Source organism: Microcaecilia unicolor, chromosome 8, assembly GCF_901765095.1.
Source record: "Microcaecilia unicolor chromosome 8, aMicUni1.1, whole genome shotgun sequence".
Lineage (NCBI taxonomy): Eukaryota > Metazoa > Chordata > Amphibia > Gymnophiona > Siphonopidae > Microcaecilia > Microcaecilia unicolor.
In genome coordinates this window covers 117910731-117925160 of record NC_044038.1, presented here as the reverse complement: position 1 = coordinate 117925160, position 14430 = coordinate 117910731, and the positions used below count along the sequence as shown (strand labels likewise).

General features: G+C 42.8%; 1 protein-coding gene across 3 annotated transcripts in view; it reads right to left on the bottom strand.

Moving 5' to 3' along the window:
* SLC23A1 (solute carrier family 23 member 1) overlaps window positions 1-14430 on the bottom strand; it is a 329954-nt gene that overhangs the window by 116421 nt on the left and 199103 nt on the right. For all 3 annotated transcript variants that reach the window (XM_030212485.1, XM_030212487.1, XM_030212486.1), the window contains 3 exons: window positions 7390-7571; window positions 1091-1211; window positions 840-996 (listed from right to left, as the gene is read on the bottom strand). In XM_030212485.1, the coding sequence (XP_030068345.1) occupies window positions 840-996; window positions 1091-1211; window positions 7390-7571 (460 nt within the window). The remainder of the gene's footprint in view (window positions 1-839; window positions 997-1090; window positions 1212-7389; window positions 7572-14430) is intronic.

The window sequence follows — 14430 nt, the reverse complement described above, 5'->3', positions numbered from 1 at the left end:
GTTGGATAAAGATTCTCTACATACGTTAACGTATGCTTATATTATTTCACGTCTAGATTACTGTAACGTTATTTATGCAGGCATCACAAAGGCAAATCTAAGACGTCTACAATTGATACAAAATACCGCAGCACGTGTTATTTGTCGAGCATCGAAGTATGACAGAATTACACCACTTTTATACCAGCTTCACTGGCTACCGATTGAAGCCAGAATAAAATTTAAGATCTACATCTTGACATACAAAGCATTACATTTATCAATCCCATCATATTTAGCTAATCTTACTATACCATATGCACCGATACGCACTCTTAGATCACTTACAGATAACAGGTTAGTAATTCCATTATCAATAAGGGCTAGATGGGAATCTACACGAAAGTCAGCTTTCTCTTTTCTATCGCCCTCACTTTGGAACGGTCTCCCAAAATTAAGATTAGAGGATACATATACCCGTTTTCGTAAAACCCTAAAAGCATATCTTTTTCAAAATACATTTGATAATAATGCAGGATAAAGAAAAGATAAAAAAAAGAGATACTAATTTATAGTTTGAATTATAATAAATGTTTAGGTTTGGTGTAATTGTTGTTATTATTTGTTATTAACTTTTGTATGGTTGGTTTGCTGTGCTTTCCTATCAATTACTGGATTTCCTAGATGTTATTTAGTGTGTTTTTAAATGTTTTTTTAAACATGTAAACCATTCTGTTTTGCCAAAGCAATAAGTATCAGTATAGTAAATAAACGATTAACGATAATGTCAGTGACTAGTTATTTCTATCACTGACCTCTCTCCATGAATCATAACACACTGTAACAAGCATTTTACGTACAAGGATATGGAAAACGGAACCACGGAGCACTTGACATGATTTCTCCTCTTGCATCTGTCCTGGCCATATACCCATATGACATGGTGTCATTTGAAAACACATTAGTGATTGTGAGAATATAGCATAGTATCCAGACGACCATAATAGCCAAAACTATCTGTAAAATATATAGAAAATATTAGAAGGGGCATCAATGCACAGAGAAAAGTAAAAAGAAATAAAGGTTTTTTTAAATTAGTGGCACTCTTTACCGGGAATAATTTGAAGATCTGCAGCCTCAATACTATGAATCCTTTCCCCCGCTTATAACCTGGTAACAGAATAGACATGTTCCGAAGGTACTGAGCAAACAAAATTATTAGAAACATTGACCTAGAAAGAAACAAGAATAGATTAGTTCTCCCATTGCAGTAGACTGCAAATAACTATCACTGAGAAAGCAATTTTTAGAATGTGCAGGGAAGGAAGATTGCAGGCCCACAATTTCTTTACATCTAAAGGCCTGAAAACCAGTTTTTAGAGGAAAATTCCCTGTGATATTTTTCTCTTTAAAACTTTTAATTACAAACAAAAAAAGAACTGAACATCCTGTTTAGATTCTTTCTGCAAGTGAATATTCTATAGGATTTTAAATACATTAAGTTTCACAAAATGCAACTTTATTGTCATCTTTCTCCAAAATGAATATCCTAGAAATGTTTTAGCTGCTTCTTATGCAATGCATTGTGGGGAAGTATAAATACAGATAGAGGTTGATAAAGTGATTTAACCAGCCAGAAACAGCTCCTGTCCATTTAAATAGTCTGTCCGAGGCTAACCAGACATTTTCAGCTGCCCGACCCAGCTGATCAGGTGATCTAGCGGAGCACATACCTAACCTGGATGACCGGCGGAGTGCTAAAACCACGGAGCTCGACTGTCGCGAGGCGCACCACCCGAGCGAGGAGCAGACCAAGAGGACCCGAGTTGCTGAGTGAGATCAGCGACCAGGCTGCGGAGTACCCCAGCGCCGACCAGAGCAGCGTTGAGAGCGACCAAATGATGAAATTGTGAGAGGATCGGCTCACATCGATTGCCCCTCTGCACTGCTTCATCCGGGTGCACTGGAGACCAGATAAGAGCTGCTGCCGCTACTAGGCTGCCTGTGACTTTACCTGCTTACCTTTGCTAGCATAAATGTTCTAATTGTACTACCACCTTTAAAAGTATGCTAAATGCCTTACATATTGCCAGCTTCTATACCTTGCTTCTAGCTGCATAGACCTTTAAATGCATACTGCCATGCTTCTAAGCCTTGCTTCTAGCTTCATAACCTCTAAACGCTCCAAGTACATGTACTACAAACGACTGCCGAAACTTTTACTTAAATGCTAAATGCTCACCAAGTTCAGGTTGATCACCATATTTTATTGATCTAACCAAAGCGAATGGGATCGAAGGATCACTGAGAATAGATCGAGCTCTCCTTCTAACCAGGCACCGACCCGCAGCCGAGCCCGCTGACCGGCTGGAGAGCTGTGACTGACCGAGAAGGGAACCACGCGCCTTCCAAGAACCCGAGGAGAGCCACTGCGATCGAACAGTCTTGCGGTTGACGAGTGCGAAGCGCCAGACCCGAGGAATAGTAGGCAGCCTACGGAGCTCGACTGTCGAGGCATTGGGGATAAGGGACCAGCAAACCCCAGGTCAGCTGCTTGTTCCTGTGGCCGCCATTCGGGCCGCCAGAGCCGACCGTTGGTTGGGGAACAGACATAGTGAACAGGACGGGGAAGCAGTAAGATCCAACACGAGCGATGACCCGAGTGAACCGAGACCAACTTTGAAGGCCTACCCACCTCGCATCCCGACCACGGATCAAGAACAACACAACCGTAATAAATAAAATAACTGCTTGCTCAGCTTAACTGCATGCACTGCTTTCAGCTTGATTTAAAAGTCTTCACTTTGCTTTGCTTTGCTTGCTTTAAATAGAAAGCTAAATGCATGCACCGCCTTCAACTTGGATTTAAAAGTTTATACTTTACCTCGCCTCGCTTTAAAAAAAGAAAAAAAAGGGGCAACAAAATAACTCTGTCCTAGCATTGCTAATAGCTTAATTTACATATATTTATCTAACTTGCTCTGACCTCTAGACAAAGATTAGATTAATATGTAACACCCACTACTGTGCACCAACTGTAAACACAGGCATGCTTTGCTCTGATTACAAACCAATATAATCAGTAGGAGACTGTTGCCAAGTTTAAATGCAAATGTAGGCTTGCCTCGCATTGAACTGTTGCCAAGCTTAAATTGTTGCCAAGCTTAAATGCAAATGTAAGCATTACCTCGCCTTGAATTGTAGCCAAGTTCAAATACAAATGTAGACATTGCCTCGCTCTGAACTGCCTAGCTTAAATGCAAATGTAACTTTGATTAGCTTAAATGTACACCAGCTGAATATTTGCCACAGCGCCTTAGACATAGATATGAACACCAGCAAAACACTCTTAACCATCCATTGCCTCACCTTACTCTTACACGCAAACACAACCTACAACCTAGACAACAACAATCCCATTACTCACAAATCACAAATCACACAGCACTCACATACACACAATGCCCACCCTAAAGAACATCCACAAAAACTCACCTACAACCCACCAATCCTATGTACAACCATTCAACAATCCACCAAACCAAAGACACAATAACCAACCAAAAGGAATAATCTCCAGATATGAACACCACCGACAAAATGAGGAAAACAACGACAACAACAAATTCAACCACCGAAGAAACAGACAACTAATAAAAATAAACACATCGAACCCCCCCCCCCCCCCCTCGGAACCATACCACTCAATCCAACTAGGATACATTAATGCAAGATCAGCAGTAAGCAACTCAGTAGACATACTAGATTGGATCACCACAGACAATTTAGACCTCCTATTTATCACAGAAACCTGGTTCCATAGTCCCACAGACCCCACCATCTTAGAAACATGCCCACCAGAATACAAAATCATCCACTGGACAAGAAATGGAAAAAAAAGAGGAGGTGGAATAGCTATTATATACAAACTCGAATTCACCATCACAATCACGGGCGAATCTACCTCACCACAACTTGAAATTGCATCGACAAGAATTAACCATCCAAACCTAATAGGACACCTTAACACAATCCTATTCTACAGGCCACCAGGAAAATGGAAAGACTCCCAAACACAACTCATGGATTTCATCTCGAACTCCTGCGTATCTGCCTCAAACATCCTTATACTAGGAGACATCAACCTACACCTAGAAGATGACACTTCACCAAACACACGAGAATGCGAAGAATTCCTAAAACTCTGGGATCTACAAGCACCCAACATGCAACCAACTCACAAAAAAAGGACACACACTAGATATCATAACGAACAAGTTCGAACCGGACTCAACTATCATACTCACTGACACAAGATGGACACCTACATTATGGTCAGACCACCATAAAGCAAATGTCTCTCTCTGCTGGCGAAAAACACACATAAACACGATCAATAAACATGAGCGAACAACATACACAACGAGAGGAAAAATAGACCCCACAACATTCTGGCAACAAATCTACCAGAACGAATGGACAACAAACGCTGACACCATCCAATTCCTCCAAGAATGGGACGATCTATGTACAACAACATTAGACAAAATCGCCCCAATCCAAACCAGAACATCACACAGGAAAAAATCAAATCCATGGTTCACCGAAGAACTGAAAAAACTTAAAACACAAGTCAGGAAACTAGAACGAGCTTGGAACAAAAAGAGAGACGAACAAACACTAAACGACTGGAAAATACTTCGGAGAAAATACAAATACACCATAAAACAGACCAAAAGACAACACTACAAAACAATAATAGGACCAAACTACAAAGACACACATAAACTCTTCAACCTTGTGAACAAACTGTTAGACACCACACCAGTTACAAACAACGGCAAAGATATACCAGATGTCGATAACCTTGCAAAATACTTCAAGGAGAAAATTGTACAACTACGACTCAAAATACCTGCTAGCCCTATAGAATATGCCACTCTTCTAGACTGTCTAGATCCAGAAGAAGGAACACACCCAGCAGACAGAATCTGGACAGAATTCGAACCACTATCAGAAGACCTCATCTCTAAAACTCTCAAAAGATATGCCAAATCCCACTGCAAACTAGACATATGCCCAAATAACCTCACGAAATCTGCTCCGCAACAATTCATAATAGACCTAACGAACCATGTAAATTACGTGCTACAAAACGGACTTTTCCCAAAAGAAAAAGGAAAAATCTTACTCACCCCAATTCCTAAAGATACAAAGAAAAGCACGAGCGAAATAACCAACTACAGACCAGTAGCATCCATACCTCTAATAACCAAGATAACCGAAGGAATGGTAACTAAACAACTCACAAACTATCTAAACAAACACTCAATACTACATGATGCCCAATCAGGATTCCGGGCGAATCATAGCACAGAAACAGTACTAGTCACCCTTATGACCAAATTTAAACAATTAATTGCAACTGGCAACAATATACTCCTCCTACAATTTGACATGTCAAGCGCCTTCGACATGGTTGACCACGGAATCCTACTACGCATACTTGAATACTTTGGCATTGGAGGAAATGTCTTGAACTGGTTCAAGGGGTTCCTAACCCTGCGTTCGTATCAAGTCGCATCAAATTCAACCACGTCTAAAGCATGGACACCTGAATGTGGAGTTCCACAAGGATCACCCCTCTCACCAACCATTTTCAACCTGATGATGATCCCTCTGGCAAAACTCCTATCAAACCATAACCTCAACCCATATATATATACGCCGATGATGTGACAATATACATCCCTTTCAAACAAGACATCAAAGAAATCTTCAACGAAATCAATCAAAGTCTATACATCATGAACACATGGGCAGATGCATTTCGTCTGAAATTAAATGCAGAAAAAACTCAATGCCTGATACTCACCTCCCAATACAACACAAATGAATTCACCGCGATAAATATACCAAACCTAAATCTTCCAATCTCAGAAACACTAAAAATCCTTGGAGTCACCATCGACCGCCACCTAACACTCGAAACCCACGCAAACAACACAACTAAAAAGATGTTCTACTGCATGTGGAAATTGAAAAGGATAAGACCATTCTTCCCAAGATTCGTCTTTCGCAGCCTAGTGCAATCCCTCGTCCTCAGCCATCTGGATTACTGCAACTCACTATACGCAGGTTGCAAAGAACAAATACTGAGGAAACTCCAAACAGCCCAGAATACAGCAGCCAGACTCATCTTCGGAAAACCAAAATATGAAAGGGCAAAACCACTACGAGAGAAACTACACTGGCTTCCACTTAAGGAACGTGTCACTTTTAAAGTATGCACCTTAGTCCACAAGATCATTTACAGCGAAGCCCCAGCCTACATGTCCGAGTTGATAGACCTGCCACCCAGAAACGCTAAAAGATCATCCCGAACATACCTCAACCTCCACTTCCCTAATTGCAAGGGCTTGAAATACAAGACTCTACACGCGTCAACCTTTTCCTACATGAGCACGCAGCTTTGGAATACACTGCCGCGCAACCTAAGAACAATTCACGAACAAGCTTCCTTCCGCAAATTATTGAAGACCCATCTTTTCGAAAAAATTTACGGAAAGAGCCAAAACACATAGGAGTCCACACTCACTAATCTTCAATGCACCATATATCCACTTCTGATCTCTCATCCCCCGTAATCTCACATCACTCATACATTTACTCACAGAAAGATGTACACCATATGTCTTTGTGTCTTAATTCTGCCCTTTAAGCTTCCCATTGTCTCCTTCCAATGTTTCAATGTCTATGTCCCATTGTTACATTCTTAACGATGCTTCGATTGTCTCGCATAACTCTGCACAATGTAATCCATAACCAAGTTGTAACATATTGTATTTCCATTATTCATATCATATTGTAAGCCACACTGAGCCCGCAAAAAGGTGGGAAAATGTGGGATACAAATGCAATAAATAAATAAATAAATTATCCAGTTACCTGCCACTGAAAATGCCTGGTTAGCCTAAGCAGAAACCAGCTACTTTGGAGGGCTTTCTGCTGATGGAGTTGGCACTTAATCAGTTAAACTTAACTGCATAAGTAAGACAGCATAAAAGATAGTCCTGTCTTTAAGCAGTTCTTTAGAGCCAATTAAATGCTAAATGTCACACTTAACTGGCTATATTTTGACCAACTCCTTATATCCAGAAATTCAATGATGGAGACAATAGCCCAACATTGAATTTCCAGGCATAATATTGGCAATGGTCAGCAAAAACGTTGATTGCCAACGCTTGAATATCAGGCCCATAGTTTTTAGTCCCTCTTCGGTGACCAAAAATATTTTCCTGTCATCTGTCTTTCAGAGTACACACTCCCTCTTCTAAGTTTTTATATATTGACACATAGGCCCTTGTTTCTTGTGATCTGGAAAGAAAGTATCAAAGAGCTCATACTTACAGTACAGAAATGCCCCAGTGACTTCCAGCTCTTTCCCCTGCAGCTTGGAAGACAGAAAGTCCAATCAGAGAGATAGTAGGAGTAACGGTCAAGGGTCCAATGTAACTCAGCAGTGCTCCTGGGAGACCCACCAGCCCAATAAACACTTCTACAATGCTAGACACAATGATCGCACCTTGGATCTAGCCAGAAAGGAGAATGGAAGCAGCTGTGATTCTTCATATAACAGGACTAGTGCACAGACCAAGATGACACAGGGAACACAGATCACCAGTAAAGGGACTGATAAATGGAATCCTCTGAGACTGAAAAATCTATCAGCCAAACCATTTGACTGGATAACTTTGGGAATTACTCAGATATGTCAGTATGTTTTACTCCTTCCACCCACCTCTGCTGGCTGCATAAATCTTGTCCAGTTTTAGTTCATACAGCAGCCAGCTATAGGCCCCTGGAAGGGTGCACACAGGAAAACTACTGTATGCGTTAAGGTTTTGTTTTGCTGTTATCTGTAAGTACTTATACCTTTAGTTATTTATTTCTTTTGTAAATAAATATGTTATCCTAGAAAAAAAAATAGATTTATTTTAAGAACAGATCTGAACTAGGGATATATTTATTTTTATTTATTTATTTGTTTGTTACTTATATCCCACATTTTCCCACTCATGCAGGCGCAATGTGGCTTACAGAGAATTAAATAAGAGTACAAACTTAAAAGCTTAGGCAAGCATAAAAGAAGCAAGTAGGAGGGGAGAAACTAACAGCGTGAACTAGGCAGGGTAAGGGACAAGGGATGCATCAATCAACATGGTAAGTTGAGGGGTAAGTCTTAGCAAAGAGGAATGTCTTTAACAACTTCTTAAAAAGGGCATGGTCCACTTGAGCTTTAAGGTGATGAGGTAACGTGTTCCAGTGTTTGGGACTCCAATAACGGAAGGACGAGGCGAAGATTTTCTTGTACTTGACACCCTTACAATTCGGAAAATGGAGGTGGAGATAGGACCGAGCAGCAGGGTTGGCATTTCTAGGCGGAAGGTCGATCAAGGGGAGCATGTAATCCGGGGCAGCCCCATAGATGATTTTATGTGTTAGGGAGCAGATCTTAAAAGCAATGCGCTCCTGTACAGGCAGCCAATGAAGTTTAAAGCGCATTGCAACACTTATCAATTCATCATTATCATCCTCAATTATAAAATCTAGCAATTGAAAAACAGGACAGATAAGTACATAAGTACATAAGCAATGCCACACTGGGAAAAGACCAAAGGTCCATCGAGCCCAGCATCCTGTCCATGACAGCAGCCAATCCAGGCCAAGGGCACCTGGTGAGCTTCCCAAACGTACAAACATTCTATACATGTTATTCCTGGAATTGTGGATTTTTCCCAAGTAGACGAAAGCAACAAGGAAACCCAACATGCATAGATGACTAAAGATAGTGTGAGATTTGTGTTATGGCAAAAAGACTGGCCAGCCTTCAGCCAGCACATTCAATGGGTGAAAATCAAAGGTTTTGTCCTTGAGCTTGGTATTACCAGAAGCCCAAATTAATCATGAGTACTGAGAAAATAAGATAATACCTTTTTTTACTGGACTAACAATACATTTTTGATTAGCTTTCTAAAATGGTTCACTCATGTTCTACCACAGCATTATTCAGATAAATAAAATGTCAAATTGTGTGCTAAGTACCATATGGCTTATAGGTAAATAATAGGACATGCCAGGGGCAATGAAGCACAGTCTCTGGAACTCCTGGCTCTTTTGAGTGTGCATTCTACCACCAAGGAGTGATGAAGCAACTGAGGCCTATCAAAATCATGGGAGCATTGTGTCTATCTTCTTAGGGAGGACAGGGACCGACAGAGGGGACTCCCAGTTCTTTAGTAAAAGGGCCACGGCCTTCAAGTCTTCTGCTCACTTCGTTGCTTCCAGGTTTAATAGTTAATACCTTTGTTACCACTGTTTTAAATATGTAGTGCACTGAAGTCTATGCAAGTCTTTGCACAAAATTTTCTTTGTTCTGGATTTCTTTCCGCATAAGGTGACTAGTGCACACAACTGTGGTGAAACATAAGAACAAAAGTATCGCCATACTTGCCATTCATCGAGCACTGTACCTTGTTACTGGGCTACTGGGTTTGATGAAACTTTGGTCTGTCCTAATATGGAAGAAGTTGGAAAGCAGTGGGAAAACCTTAAAGGAGCTATTGTGAGGGCAATAAACCTTTTTGTAAGGAAAATAAATAAAATAAGAGGAAAAGGAGGCCGCTTTGGTTCTCAAAAGAAATAGCTGAAAAGGTAAGGAAAAAAAGGTTAGCCTTTATAAACTACAAGAGCTTGCAGAAAGAGGAAGACAGGCAACAATATCTGGAAAAACTAAGAGAAACTGATAGAGTAGTCAAGAAAGTGTTACACGAGTCTCAGCCATGTTAACTCTGGACACAAGCACAGAGGAGCACACTCATGCACCCAGCCTTCTTTCTTACAGATGAACAGGGTTGGGGCACGGGTCTGGATTAGCAGTTGGGGTCTTTGGGTAGACATTGATTACAGTCTGGTTCCCTAAAGATCTTCAGTCCAGGAACCACACAATACCAAGAGGTTTAAGGATAACTGGAACTTTATTTGAAATTGTATCAAATGACAATTCTGTATCAATGATCTTTGTTTAACACAGTCATCAATGGGCACATCTCTGCACTCAGCATGAGACAGTAAAAAGCGGTTTATCTTTCAAGGCTATACACTCAGGCTCAACCCTGCGATGCCTATCCTGCAGCAAGATGGAATACCAGAGCTAATTTCTCCTCCCAGCAGACTCCTTATGGTTGGGACCCCTTATGTGGATATCTTGATCCGTGGGTATTAGTAATGGTAGAGCACATACTGCCCTGAGCCCCAGTTACGGACTGGACTCACCAATATGCCCGAGGTCCTGGCTTCTGTACAGCTTCTATGAACTTCACCGCCACTGTTCACCTCTTGGATCAGCTTAACTGGAGGTAGCAATTCAGGATCCCCCTTAATCTTCACTTGGCAGGGGGCATGGAACAGTTCAAAATCTAGGCAACCAAGGACAATTTCCCACATTTACTCTCTCTATTTATTACCTAATGAACTCCTCCCCACTCTTTGGCTCAAAGGCACTCCTTAACTTAATGATTTCATAACTTCTTGGGCTGGAGTCCTTCCCACCCAGGATTCGAAGGGTTACAAAAGCAAATGTGCAAATGGAAGAAAAAAATAGCGAATACGATACAATGGGGGAACAAGACATTTTTTAGATATTTTAGTGATAGAAGGAAGTGTAAAAGTGGCATTGAGACTCAAAGGTGAAGGGGATGAATATGTAGAAGCTGAAAAAGATCAGGCAGAATTGTTTAACAAATATTTCTATTCTGTATTCACAACTGATAGGCCGGGAGCAGGACCACAGAAGACAAACTCAAATAAGAATGGAGGGCTGGTAGTCCTAAAACAAGCTGGGTAAACTAACAGTGGTCAAATCAATAGTGCCGTATGGCATACATCCGAGGATACTGAAGGAACTTAGTGAAGTTCTAGTGGCTCTGCTAGCTGACCTTTTCAATGCTTCTCTAGAGTAGGTAGTGATCCCAGAGGATTGTAGAAAAGCAGATGTGGACCCTCTCCACAAAATCATAAGTAAACAAGAGGTTGAGAACTATAGCCAGGTATGTCTGACTTGTGTGGAAACTAAATTAATGGAAATGCTTTTTTTAAAAAATGAAAATAGTAAAATTTTTGGAAACCAATTCCTGTAGGAACCAAGGCAACATGGTTTCACTGATTAATTTCTTTTGCTGGGCAACCAGAGAGTTAAATTTGGGGAGAGTGCTAGATGTAGTGTATTTAGATTTTAGCAAAGCCTTTGACACGCTTCCACTTAGACGACTAATAAATAAACTGAGTGTCCTTGGTATGAGCCCTAAAGTGACTAACTGGGTTAGGAGCTGACTGAGTGGAAGGTGACAGAATAAAGTACTAAATGGAGCTCATCCTGAGGAAAAGAAGGCACCTGTGGCCAGGTTCTTTTCAATATTTTTCTAAGTGATGTGGAGGGGCATAATCGAACGCAGACGCCCATATGTAAGAACGTCCATCTCCGAGAACGGGTCCGTGAAGGGGTGGGCCAAATCGTATTTTCGAAAAAGATGGACGTTTATCTTTAGTTTCGAAAATACGGTTTGTGCCAGGCAAATGCATTGGATGTGGGTGTTTTTGAGATGTGGGCGTTTGTTTGAGCTGGGCGTTTTCATTTTTCAGCGATAATCGAAACCGAAGTGTCCCAGCTCAAAAACGACCAAATCCAAGGCTTTGGGTCGTGGGAGGGGCCAGGATTCGTAGTGCACTGGTCCCCCTCACACAGGGGCGTAGCTACGGGTGGGCCTGGGTGGGCCCAGGCCCACCCATTCTTGGCTCAGGCCCACCCAGTCCTAGTCTGCGAGCCAATCGCAGACCTGCTGTTATTTTTTTCTTACCCGCAGCGGCGAACGGACGGCCCTAAAAGCAGCATGCAACCAGGATCGTCGACTCCGTCCTTCCTTCGCTTCCTGCCCTCTCAGCGTCCCGCCCGCTCGAAAGGAAATGACATCAGAGGAAGGCGGGACGCACGCAGAGAGGGCAGGAAGCGAAGGAAAGACGGAGTCGACGAGCCTGGTTGCTTGCTGCTTTTAGGGCCGTCCGTTCGCCGCTGCGACTTGGGGAGTGGAGTGGAAGTGAGCCAGCAGCCTATCTATTCCACTCCCCCGCGCAGCCGTCGCCGTTCAGGCAAGTTAAAGCAGGCAAACCTGTGAGCTGCCTCAAGCTGCATCCACGTTGTCGTTGTTTGAGACAGACAGATGGGAGATGCTGTGAAGGGGGAGAGAGGGGGAGGGAGATGCTGGATATAATGGGGAAGGGGATGGATAGAAACAGGATGGGCAGGGGAGAGAGGAGAATTGCTGGACAACAGGGATTGCTAGAGGGGACAGGGGAGAGAGGAAATTTGCTGAAGATGGATGGAGGAGAAGGCAGGGGAATGGAGAGTTGCTGGATATGGAGCGGAGGGCAGGGGAAGGAGGAGAATTGCTGGGCATGGATGGAGGGGAAAGGGGAGAGAGGAAATTTGCTGGAGTTGGATGGAGGACAAGGCAGGGGAATTGAGAGTTGCTGGACATGGCGGAGGGCAGGGGAAGGAGGAGAATTGCTGGGCATGGATGGAGGGGAAAGGGGAGAGGAAATTTGCTGGAGTTGGATGGAGGAGAAGGCAGGGGAATGGAGAGTTGCTGGACATGGAGCGGAGGGCAGGGGAAGGAGGAGAATTGCTGGGCATGCATGGATGGAGGGAAAGGGGAGAGAGGAAATTTGCTGGATATGGATGGATGGAGGAGAGGACAGGAGAGAATGGAGAGTTGCTGGACATGGATGGATGAATGGAGGGGGCAGGGGACAGAGGACATTTGCTGGATATGGGTGGATGGAGGAGAGGGCAGGGGAGAATGGAGAGTTGCTGGATGGAGGGAGGGGAGAGAAGTCAGGGAGGAGATGCGCATGGATGGAGGGGAGGGAAGAGAGGAGAAATGCTGGACGTGGATGGAGTGGAGGGCAGGGAAGAGAGGAAAAATGTTGGACAAGGATGGAGGGAAGGAAAGACAAAGGAAGGAGATGCTCATGGATGGAGGGGAGGGAAGACAGGAAGTAGATGCACATGGATGGAGGGGAGTGAGGAGAAATGCTGGATATGGATGGAAGGAAAACTGCTGAGTTGAGGAAGGATAGGGACAGGGCTACAGATGGTAGACAGGACACATAAGGACACAAGAGGATGGTGGACATGGTGAGAGAAAAAATATCAGATGGAAAGAAGACACTGCATGAAACAGAAGACACTGGGACCAAAGCGAATAGATCAGACTACAAAGGTAGAAAAAAGTATTTTATTCAGAATTTATTAATTGGAATATGTCAGCTTTTGGAAATGTGCATCTGTGATATTTTGCATGCAAGTTTCAATTTTTCTGGTATTGCTGCATGCTGAGTCTGACTTCTTGAGTTAACTTTCCAGTTCAGTATTTTGCCTTCATATTTTTTGATTTCTAGTTCCTTGTGTCATGTCCGTTGTGTCATGTGTTGTTCATGTGTGATCAAGGTGCAGTATTCTGATAGCGTGTAGTATTTGCAGCCCTTTTTGTTTTGCTTTTTTTTTCACGAGGTAGTGTATTGGTGTTTTAGAGCCTAGTGTAATTACAGTTCTGCCTTTTCAAGCATAAGGTTGTAGCTCGTCCTGTCCTTGGAATTAGTGCTGTTATGGTTTAGTAAGGATATGAGTGTGTTTTTGCACAAGTTTGTGCATAGCATTTTGCAGTGGAGCGATTGTGGGATAATGTAATTATATTTAAAAATATCAATTTTTCCATTAAGTATGTATGTGGTTATACTGATGCAGGGCAGCTTTTGGGCATCAAGTGAATTCTAAGGCATTATTTTGTAGGATCCCAAGAGACACTGCTCATACTTATATAGACAGTGCGTGCCCACCCATATTAGCTCTGGGCCCACCCAAAATCTCAGGTCTGGCTACGCCACTGCCCTCACATGCCAGGACACCAACCGGGCACCCTAGGGGACACTTTTAAAAAATAGGAAAAAACATTAAATTACCTCCCAGGTGCATAGCTCCTTTACCTTGGGTGCTGAGACCCCCAAATCCCCCCCAAAACCCACTCCCCACAACTCAACACCATTACCATAGCACTTAATGATGAAGGGGGGCACCTACATGTGGGTACAGTGGGTTTTGGGGGGGGTTAGAGGGCTCCCATTTACCACCACAAGTGGTACAGGTAGGGGGGGATGGGCCTGGGTCCGCCTGCCTGAAGTGCACTGCATTACCCACTAAAAGTGCTCCAGGGACAGGACTTGTTGCTGCTGTATAACCTTGGCACAGCAGTTCACACCGTAAGACTAATCTTGCTGAAAACGTCCTTTATTTGAATAACCGCGTTTACTCACAGTTAACTGCAGATCAGAGGTTGT